The 11,490-nt window shown below is 34.6% G+C and overlaps 1 protein-coding gene across 3 annotated transcripts; it reads left to right on the top strand.

Moving 5' to 3' along the window:
• Nucleotides 1-1,698: 1,698 nt before the first annotated feature.
• On the top strand, nucleotides 1,699-8,093 carry LOC107011483 (ubiquitin receptor RAD23c). 3 transcript variants are annotated; one of them, XM_015211007.2, is made up of 12 exons: nucleotides 1,699-1,927; nucleotides 3,379-3,540; nucleotides 3,743-3,796; nucleotides 4,482-4,546; nucleotides 4,650-4,718; nucleotides 4,816-4,993; nucleotides 5,215-5,349; nucleotides 5,434-5,499; nucleotides 5,574-5,621; nucleotides 5,728-5,834; nucleotides 5,975-6,053; nucleotides 7,702-8,093. In XM_015211007.2, exons 1-12 carry the CDS (start codon nucleotides 1,862-1,864, stop codon nucleotides 7,816-7,818), a joined length of 1,146 nt encoding a protein of 381 aa, XP_015066493.1. In that variant the 5' UTR covers nucleotides 1,699-1,861; the 3' UTR covers nucleotides 7,819-8,093. The 3 variants fall into 3 exon arrangements, with proteins under 3 accessions (XP_015066493.1, XP_027770546.1, XP_015066492.1); XM_015211006.2 differs by having other exon boundaries at nucleotides 1,700-1,927; nucleotides 4,476-4,546; XM_027914745.1 differs by lacking the exon at nucleotides 3,743-3,796 and having other exon boundaries at nucleotides 4,476-4,546.
• Nucleotides 8,094-11,490: the final 3,397 nt, after the last annotated feature.

The raw sequence follows: 11,490 nt of genomic DNA, 5'->3' as shown, positions 1-11,490 counted from the left end.
TTGGCTTATTGTAAAAGAAATAATTCTTAAAAAGTCAAATTTTGGTAACTTTCAAGTTAAAAAATGAATAGCAGGGGATTCCTACTTTTAACTTTTTTTTAAGTCGTTTTAAAAATATTCAAACACTCTTGAGGGATAAAAACTACTTAAAGTTGAGCGAACACTCTCTAAGTCAATCTCAAAACAAATAATAATAATAATAATAATAAAACTGATACCTTGTTATTTGAATTTTCATTAATGATATATATACAATTGAAAGAGTCGCAATTGATCGATAGGATCTTCAAGGGTTGATGGTTGCTTCAAGAAAGATTTGACCTCCAGAAAATGAGGATCTTTTCAAAAGGATAAAGTCATCTATTTTCGAGTACTAATCGATTCTTTTTTAGGATAGCATTCTATTGAATGAAGATTACCTTCTTATTTGGTAGGATGAGGGCAGACAACTATAGTACATTTGAATTGATGGATAGTGTATTCTCCTTCTCTCATTTATCGGCATAATTAATGATTACAACTTGTTAAAGAAAATATACTAAAATTATCTTAGAACTAGTTGTCCCAATCATTCACAACTCCAAGATTAATATGTTTTTTTTATACTGGAGTTGTAACTATATATTGAATTATTATTCTCATCTCTACACTCAGCGTCGAGAGTGACTTGAGATTCTTATGAGGAAGAACTTGAAAGAAGTCCCATCACTTCACTTTATTCTAGAAATTTGATCTCACCAGATTAGCAAAGGAGAAAGATAAGATGGGTTGTCCAAAAATAACAACGAGAGAAGGCTCGTTGGCCCCCTCTCACTCTTCTCCGGACTATATGTTGACCCCATATGCAAAATTCTTTATTCTTTTTCTAATGAGTAGATAGAGCCATGATTAGTAAATTATTTTCGCTTCCTTTTTCGATGTCTACCAAAAATCTATTTTAATATTGTGAAAAAGAGATATTCACATTTTATGACAAATAAACCTATTATACGAATTATTGTATATTTTTAACCGTATCAACACGAAGAAACAGAGACAAGCATATCAAAGATTTAAGACAATAAAACAGTCCGAGTCCTTAGGGAGAAGGCACCATCTCAAGGAACTAAACTAATTATTCCCTCAATAGAGCAAAACTAAATTTTTGTAGGAAGAGAAGTTGACATATAAGCAAATACTCTTTTTTTTTTTCAAGCAAATACTCATGAATATTAATGTAGTATAAAAATTTGCTATAAAATTGATTTTTTTTTCAATATTTAATTGTTCATGTACATCAAATAAATGTTGTCTGTGCAAGAAATGTAAAAGTATTTGGATGAGTTTATAATGAATTACTATAAAAATTTTCATAGAAAAAAAATAAAATCTCATTGTATTATTTTTTTACCCAATATAAAATTTGGGTTAAAGGGTTAATAAATGTATTATTTTAAAAGTACAATATTATTGTCCAAATAGAAGAGATTTAGTTTTTTTATTTATTAATCAAGTATATTTGTCAATAAAATAAAGATAGTAGGGTAATATTATAGTCCTTAATAGAAATAAAAATGATATTAAGAGATGATTTACCAACACCGCTGTACCTGACGTGGCTTCACATTATTGGTTTGTTCTGAGCTGTCACGAGACCCAGAGGTAACCAAATCACTACCCTCTTTTTTTTCCAGGTATATAAAGCGTGTTAAAGACATTAAAAAACCCTTTTCAGTGTAAACTTTCTGCTTAAGCCTTTCTTCTATCTGCTAAATTTTCTATATACACATTCGTTAACTTTACAAATTCATCGCCGGCAGTGACCGGAAGTTGCAGGGCGCCGGCGTCGTAAGTGGAAGGACGTGCAAACAAGCTTTTGAAGATGAAGATTTTTGTGAAGACTTTGAAAGGCACGCACTTCGAGATCGAAGTGAAACCCGAAGACACGGTAACTATCGATCTCTATTTATCTTTTTGTTTTGTATGATATACATGCTTTCATGTTTTTTTGTTTGTGAATTGTGTTCAATTATCAAATTGAGTTGTTTTAAGCGGCGATTGAGCTCTGATTAGGGTTTCCTAGCGGCTGATGTAGATTCGGGGTTTTAAGTCATCGACCACTAAAAAAAGTCGCTGACTGCTCCTCTGGAGTATCAATGTAGAGTTGTAACAAAAAGAACTATATATATAGTTCCAATCAATGTCAGTGGCGACTTTGTTTGTGAATTTTAGGGTTCTAATGGTACATGGTTTGGGAGGGGTTGTTTCAAGTATTATTGATTTGTTTTGATTCGTGAATTGATGGTATTTAATGCTGCTGAGTGATTTTATGTGAATTCTTCAAGTCGAATTGAATTTGGATTCAGCTGAATGATTATTTATTGCTGAGTAGATTCTGTAGTGCCATGCTATATATCTAGTACTATGATGAGTTGTCCTAAGCCTTAGTGTGAGGTGGCATTTATCCGGTAGACTTAGTTGAGGTGTCCGAAGGCTGGTACGGACACCGCGATTATGAAAATAAGCAAATAAATTAGTTTCTACATAAGTTAAACTGGTGGAAGCTTTATTGCAAGTCCCTAAACTTATAAGGAAACAATTTCTTGTTTTTTCTTTGGAAGAGTTTGGAGTGACTTCTAGTTTTCAATTGAGTTTGGACTAGGGGGTGATTTTAGTTGTTTTGTTTAATGTTAGCGGAGCCATTTGATTTGTTAATGGAGTTTCTCTATTTCTGAGGATGTAGTACGGTCCAAATCTTGTACTGGTAGTTTTTAGGGTTGAATTAGGGCTACTGCCTCTTTATTAAGCACGTCATAGGACCCACTTCCCTATAAGACCCTCATGAGTGCAATTCTGTCTTGACTCGGATGTTCTTGAAGCTACAACTACTCAAGCCAATTTTTCTAGAGGTAAAAGACGAGAATTGAAATTACATTGTATGAGATGGTCCTGCATACGGCGAATTAGGAGACACACTTCTATGTTTTTTTTCTTTTCTGTTGGCTTTTCGTTGATACTGCTTTTTTTTTTCTTTTGGTCTCTTAGTGGTTTTCGTTCCGTTGTTTTGGTGCTAAGAATATTGTGCAGACAGGGTTGAAGAGCTTGTGCGGCATTTACAGCTACTTCACCTTCCTAATTTGCCTTCTTCCTGTTTATTCTTATTCCATAGTTGAAGTCCTCTTTGTGTACATTCACATGTTACACCCTTTCTTGTTTAAAAATAGAGTAAATATAGCAATAAAAACAAAATCAGAATAGCATTGCAAACGTTGATCTCGTCATTTTACTTTTAAACGAAGTCCCAAATGTAATCATGTTTGTAACTTCTTTGTCAATGATTTCTTTCTCTCTTTTTCCTCTGTCGTACAAACTGATTTGCTCCACATAATAAATATTTAGGTTGCTGACGTGAAGAAAAGCATAGAAACAGCTCAAGGTCAAGATGTCTACCCCGCTGCTCAACAGATGCTTATCCACCAGGGTAAAGTTCTCAAGGACCCCACAACATTGGAGGAAAACAAAGTTGCTGAAAATAGTTTTGTCGTCATAATGCTTTCCAAGGTACCTATTCTTCAAAGTAATTTAACTATTTAAGCATGTGCTTTATAAAGGGTTTGTCTATAGTTTGGAATGAAATAGCTGTTCTTCCCAGATGATTTTAAGGGTACTTCATGCTTCCATGAACTGTGTGAATATATATTATCTGTTTCTGTTGGCTGATAATGGTTCACCTCCAATTTTTTTCCTCCCATGATTATTGTAGAATAAGGTTTCAGCAAGTGGAACCTCAGCTACACAGCCTGCACCTTCAAATTCGGTGAGAGCTTTACTTGCTGACTTCTGACTTCTTTAATGCACTTTCTGTTTCTAGTGAGACAATTGAGATTGAATTCAACTTCCTTTAAATTAAATGTGTATAAGTGTTGTTGTGATTACTACCTTCATCTAATATTTTTTGTTTGCCTGTTGCAAAACATGTGTTGAATGATGCTTGTTTTTGTAGCCTACACCTGTAATTGTATATGTGGAGATGGATGTTTGGTTTATGAGTTTTGTAGCTGAACCATGGGATGAAAGAGAGTGATTTTTATGAGTCTTGTGAAATGATTATATTACCTGTGCTATTCTGAGGCACTTGAGCCTTATATCTTATGCTGTGAACCATTTGAAGATGATTGTATGAATCTATAATGGTTATTTGGGAGCTGATGAGTGATGACATCTGTTCCGTTGTTTTCCTGTTGCTAAAAACATGTGATGAATGTTGTTTGTTTTTGTAACCTACACTTGTACTTGTATATTTGGAGACACATGTTTGGTTTATGAGTTTTATAGTTGATCTATGAGCTGAGAGAGTGATTTTGCTGAGGCTTGTGTAATGATTATATTACTTGAGCTGTTCTGGGGTACTTGAAGTCTGCCATCTTGTGCTTTGAACAATCTAAAGATGGTTGTATGAATTTGTAATGGTTAGCTGATGTTATCTGTTTGACTAGGCCCAGCCTGCAACCACAGGCCAACCTACACAGACAGTAGCACCTCAAGCAACTGCTGCAAGTGTGGCACCGTGAGTTTCTGTTCCCCATAACTTTTTGCTGTTAGTTGGAAGATGCTTAGAATCAATTCTTTTGTTTGTGGTTTAGTTAGCTTAAGCTTATTTGGTTTTTTAGTGCACAATCTGCTCCTGCTCCAACTCCTGCTCCTGCTGCAGCTCCAGCTCCAGCTCCAGCTGCCGCTAAGTGAGTACATCATAACATGTTGGACTAGAAAATTACTTTTTGGTCATGCTATGTGATTAGCTTGGTCATTCTTTATGTTGCTGTCTTTGTCAAACAGTCCCCTGACAGACGTGTATGGTCAAGCGGCATCAAACCTTGTTGCTGGAAGTACCTTGGAAACTACGGTTCAACAGATTCTTGATATGGGTGGTGGAAGTTGGGAACGGGATACGGTTGTGCGTGCTCTACGGGCTGCATATAACAATCCAGAGAGAGCTATTGAATACCTGTACTCTGTGAGTTCACAATTGATTAAGTTCTTTACTTTGTGCATTGAACGCATATCATTCCTGAAGCTTCATGTTCTCTTGAAGTTACTTTCCCCAGAAAATATAAGTAGTTCAGAAAGTAGGAAAATGTCCATATTCTGTTGGCAGTTAGTGCTTGTGTTGTGATAGATTCTAGTATCTCCTTTTGTCTTCTAATATCACATCTTTTTATTGACGTTATCATTCAGGGTATTCCTGAGCAAGCAGAAATCCCACCTGCTGCTCCTGCTAGCGGACAGGCTGTAAATCCCCCTGTTCAGGCTTCACAGCCAGCTGTTCCGTCCAGTGGGCCAAATGCTAATCCTTTGGATCTCTTTCCTCAGGTGGTGAAATCCACCAGAAAATTTAAGTTTGTGCTTCTCACATTTTATCTAAAATGCTAAAAATTATCTCAAATTTACCATCAGGGCCTTCCAAATGTGGGTTCAAATGCTGCAGCTGGAAATTTGGATTTCTTAAGCAATAGTCCACAGGTGCATATCCTACTTCTGTAAAATTGGTAATTAATTTGTAAGTATAATTTTTTAACCTCTTTTCCCCTCAACAGTTTCAAGCCCTCCGAGCAATGGTGCAAGCAAACCCACAGATATTGCAGGTATCTCACACGCAGACGGACACATAAGGCTTTTAATTTTGTTTGCTCAAAGCTTTTACAAATGGTTTCTGGAAACTGGAACGGTGTCATTTTTTTCTATCTGCAGCCAATGCTCCAGGAGTTGGGTAAGCAAAATCCTCAACTGATGCGGCTGATTCAAGAGCATCAAGCTGACTTCTTGCGCCTCATCAATGAACCCGTTGAGGGGGAAGGGTGAGAACTTCTTGTTTTGAATTAGGGAGCTGGATGCATATGAGGCACAGCAACTTACGCTTCTAGCCATCCAAAATCCTTTTTTTGACATCTCCATATCTGTATGTGAGGCTGACTTTGTCATAATATGGTACTATCAGGAATGTGCCTGGGCAGCCGGCAGGGGCTATACCACAAGCTGTGACTGTCACACCTGAAGAGCGTGAGGCTATTGAGCGAGTAAGTTCTTTATATATCTTTTAGCTTGTGCCACATGGTTACAGGTTCTGTTAGATCTAGTTCATTTCATGACAGTTTTCCTGTAAGACTGGAATGTTAACGACAAATCTACGCCTTGTTCCTGCTTCCTTTTACACGACAACGGTAGGATTTGCAAATTATTACTTGATAGTTGAAGTGCTGAGGGTGCCAAACCAGTTTTTTTTTAAACTTAACTCATTTTTCTTGCATGTAACATTAGGTAGTCTGCATGCACATTTTATGTCCATGATTTTTCATGTGCTGATGTGTAAAAATACCAGAGCTTGGAGAATTTATTTTACATTCAGATCCTTCATATTTGATTTTTTTTAAAAAAACAGATCCTTCATATTTAGATGTCATATTCAACAGCTATATCTGTGTTTAAGCTTCAAAAGTGCTATATCTGTGTTTAAGCTTCAAAAGTGCTTACACTATTGACAAGAGTAATCTCCAGTACCGCTATATTTCTAAATGCTGTGCTCAGTAACCACTTTATGTAATATTCCACAACAAATGCATTTACGGATTCTTAATGCAGAGAGCACTAATGAATCCATGAGATTTCAGCACCTTCTCTACATTCTGCCTTTCTCTATAAACACAGCTATCACAAACTGTTATACTTGATTCTGCTTTTGTATTCCCCCTTTTTCAGTACACCTAATATTCCTACCCTTTCCATATTGTCTGCCAAATGTAAGGTGTAGTTTGCCATATTATTCTGTTCTCCCTTTTCATTCACAAGTTCCTGCCTTAAATCCCCATGACCATGTGAACGAGTTATTGGCACTCCATTTAATCTTATACCGTACTGATATGGAATTACTCTTTTCACAGTCTCTTCTTCCTCATATTAAGAGCCAAATGGTAATCTGTGTGGAAAACATTAGGTTACACTTGTCAAGATGTGTTGTTTTGTTTTTCAAGTATGGTGGAGGTCGGGCCAAATTTGTGTGCACTATTATTCGACCGGGTGCCTATGCTACCTTCTACCGCCATAACTATTTGGTTATTCTGCTCACCGAGACCTGGGCAAGTGTGAAGAAATCGTTCTTTGTCTCTGCCAGGATTTGAACCCTCGCCTCTCCATGATTTTCATACCACATCACAAACTACCCATGCTTCACCTTTGGGTGCCTAAAGCCATTTAACACAATTTCCCACCTCCGACACTTGAGGGGATGTTTCTACTTTCTCATTACCACGTTTCCATGAAACATTCTTGCTTGTATTCTTTTTACACAAGTTCATAAAAAAGATTGATTGAGGTTTTTTCAGAGAATCCTCTCAAACTGGTAAAGCAAGAATGCTTCTCTAACTTGATAGAGCATTACCTTCTTTTTTTTTTTGGATGGAGCATTACTTGGTAGTTTCATGCTGCATTGCATGTGAATTTAACTGGAAGGACTATTGGGTCTGTGTACAACAGTAATAGTTGCACATGTCTTTTGATCTTCCACTACTTACCTAAAAAGAAGCAAAACTATTATGAATGTCGCTCTGTCTTCCAAATTCTACATTTTCAGTTTGTGATGTATATTTCACTGAGCTTTAGCAGATATGAAATATTATTCTGATGTGATATTGCTTTTCATTTCTGCTTTGTTGGTGTTGATCTTTACAGCTTGAAGCTATGGGTTTCGATCGAGCTTTGGTGTTGCAAGTATATTTTGCATGCAACAAAAATGAGGAGATGGCTGCAAACTATCTGTTGGATCACATGCATGAGTTTGATGAATGACATGGATGAAACAGAGTGTACTTCAATCTCTTAGAATTTTCGTTATACTTTGTTTTTTTCTATCTTCTAAATCCGGGTGACATACTTTCTATCTTGCCATGTGGAGTAATTCAATGCCCTAATTCACAGTCTTGGATCTAAACTCTTTCTTTAATGGATATGTTATATAAGTTAAGGACCTGCGAGCTTTCATCTTGTTCAAGTGCCATTAAGTTGTAACTATTTGGGCTTTGGCAAGAATAACGTGTTCTATTATGCAAAGCCAGTTATGTGCATATTTTGTTGTGTGTTTTTGTTCTGTCTACAGGGTTTTTTCTTTTCTTTTCTGAACTTAACGATGCTTAACAGCTACTGCTGATGGCATCTGCTCGGCTGTTTTTGTTAACATCCGTTCAGTTTGTTATGTTAAGAGTTTGTTTTCTTGATTTGTTCTAAATTTCTAATAGAGTCGACCTAGCTGTTTTGAGTCGAAGATTTCTAAGAAATGCTCCCTCCCCTGGCATCAGTTGGACTTTGTTCTGCCTCTTCCTTCCCTTTTCTTTCCTCTGTTTTTTGATTTGTTCCAACAGAGTGATTCGACATAGCTGTTTAACTCAAAAGGTGGATTTGTTCTGCTCTCTCCTCTTGAGGTCAAATAGAATAACTCGATTGAAGTGTAGTGATCATACGTGTATCCCATAAATGGTCTTTTGTGCACCCATGGCTTGGGAAGGTCATTGGACTGTCTTCCTCCCAAATGCTTCCTCAGACCATCTCCAACCCAAATAATCACTCTCCATATACTCTTTGTACTCTATCTATTCATACTATTGACCTTTAACTTTTTTTTTTAATTTTATTTTTACAATATCATTAATTGAGTCACTATTATTGTAATTATTTTCTTATGTAATATACCATTGAAAAGTTACTACCTTTTTCCGAATTGGTAATTTTTTATTTTATAAAAAAAGTTAGCACTTTAAGTATGTGTTTTTTAAATTATTTTTATATTATTCAAGACTATTAATCAATTTTCTAGTATTTGTAATTATTTTCTAAATAATATAATATCCAAAAATATATCATTGATAAATATATTATTTCTACTTCGAATTAACATTTCTTTCTAATTTGATTTTCTAGAAGTTTTTATCACTTTAAATATGTAATTCAAAATTATAATTATTTTTTACTATGAAGAATGTATTTACATGATAATTCAAGCAATTTACTTTTATGTTATAGTGATGAGTGATTAGACTACACTTTTAATGAACATGAAAATACTTGATGCGATAGTTTAAAATGGAATAGAGGAAGTATATTAGTATACAACATAATTGGTTACATGGTGCAATCGTTAATCTAAAAAACTCCGTAATGCATTAATAGAACAATTATGGGAGATATTTAACAATTTTGAAAGTTAAATATTTATATAAAAATTTAAAATATTTCTTTTTTTATGATAATGCAAAATTCATGCTATAATTGAAGTTTATCACGAATTTTACTTTGATTTGAATTGTTTGTTGAAATATTTGTCGCATTTATGTTATTTAGAATAAAGTAATTTTTTTTTAAATAAATAATTGAAAAATATAAAAATTTTATATTATATGAAGATTATATAGATTATTATTTGAAAAAAATGATTTATATGGTGAGATAACAAAATTTTTTTTATATAATATTAAGGGAAGAAAAGCAGATTCATTTTTAGAGTATAAAATAGATAATTAGGTTGGAATTAGTTTTTCGAATCAAAATATTGACAGTAACAATATTTATGAGTCAAACTATAAACGAAGAATTTTTTAATTAATTTTCTATAATTTTAAAGGCCTTTTTTTATCGTTTTCCTAAAATGGATTAACATGTGCACAAGCGTCGGTACCAAATAAGGGTAAATGGCCAAACTCATTAGATTTTCCCCTATAGTGAAGCGAAGGATCCAACATATCTGTGCAAAAGTAGACTTCAATTGTCAATAAATATTAAACTTTTTAGATTTATAAATATAAAAATGTAGTGGCAAAAACATTAATACAACATTTAAATTTTGGTACACATTGGTCTTCCATCAGGGCGTTGCAGCTTGCAATTGTTAGATATTAAACAACGTGTGGCTTATTTATAAATATACCCCCAACCTACCACCTCGTTCTCTAATTTCTTTTTTTTTTTAAAAAAGTCCAGTGATCATTGATGCACATAAAAAGAATAGATAACTTGTCTCGAATTGATTGTGAACTAGATACATGTTTGGCTCCAGAAATAAGTTAACTTAAACTACTTGAAATGAGATAAAACAATTAAATAAGGAAAATTTACCTGAATCTGGAGATTCTTTATTATGTCAAAATTAGGAAAATTTTGATACTATTAATCTTATGAAGAGAGCTCCATCAATGGACATCTCGAGTTGATGTAACTTATGACAATTAAAGTAGAGGAAAGAAACTTAACTAGTATTCAACTGAATCGGAAAAGATATAACGATGGTCCATTTCCATCGTCTAGGTCTGGTTGCAATTAGAATATAGCGACTTCACAAGCTTCTAGTCGATCAATTAACTTAACCAAGCTCAGAAGCTGTTTTCTACATCACATCAGCTAATCAGATGTAGTTATGCACAACACCATTAGTTGCTACACTGTGCATATCATTGACCATAATGTTGGGTTTTATTTGCCCTAAATTTCTTACCATGAATAGGTTTTCCTTTTAGGAAAAAGTTTTGGATTGACTAATCCTTTTTCTAGTAGGAAAAGGTTTAGGACTCTATAAATAGAGGAATGTTCCTTCTAACTTAATCAGCATTCACAATGTAGTCTTAAGGGCTTTGAGAGTTTTGGTTAGAGGGAGAATTTGTGGGTCACAAGCTTGATACGTTATCACTTGTGTGAACCTCCCATGTATTCTGAGTGAATTTGGTTGAGGTTGTTTTCTCTCTGTATTTTGTACTCTTATATTTATAGTGAATTACTCATCTCCTTTGTGGACGTAGGTCGATTGACCGAACCACGTTAAATCTTTGTATCTTTTGGTATATTTCTCGTTGTCTTCTTACTCGTGGTCTTTCGAGGTTTGCATTGCTAGCTTCCGCGTTCACACCTGCTTATTTTCGGTCCTAACACATGACCCTTGCTATGATCGCTGACATGATAGTTCATGGACGTCGTTACTATGCAGTGTACATTCTTGGATGCATTCAGGTTTTTCTTCAATAAAGCCCATTACTTTTCTACATTCTTGGAGTATGTTTTAGGAACTGCGAAAAAAATTTACATGTTACAACTCAAGTTCATTAACGCCATTCTTTTCTGCTTCTGTTTTCAAGGTTTTCGCTGGATTTGTTATAACTAACTTATTTGACAAAATGTTCATGTCGTAGAAGGTGAGCATTTATGATGCTCAAATTGTAATAACAACATTTCAATTTTCAAACTGTATAGTTTGTTATTTTTATTTTCAAATGTCCAGAACCCTTCTTACTTATTTTGTTATGCGGAATTTGAGATAATACGAGAAAATATAAACGCGAAAAACAAGACAACAGATTTACGTGGTTCACCAATAAATTGGCTACGTCCACGGGGAAGAGGGAGAGCAGTTTTATTATGGAGAGGCAAGAACAGAATTACAGAATAGGGTTTGCCATAGCGTCTATATATAGTGCTAAGCTA

This window comes from Solanum pennellii, chromosome 2 (assembly GCF_001406875.1).
Source record: "Solanum pennellii chromosome 2, SPENNV200".
Classification (NCBI taxonomy): Eukaryota; Viridiplantae; Streptophyta; class Magnoliopsida; order Solanales; family Solanaceae; genus Solanum; species Solanum pennellii.
Note: the sequence above shows the minus strand (reverse complement) of the source record. Positions and strands in the feature narration are given on the sequence as shown.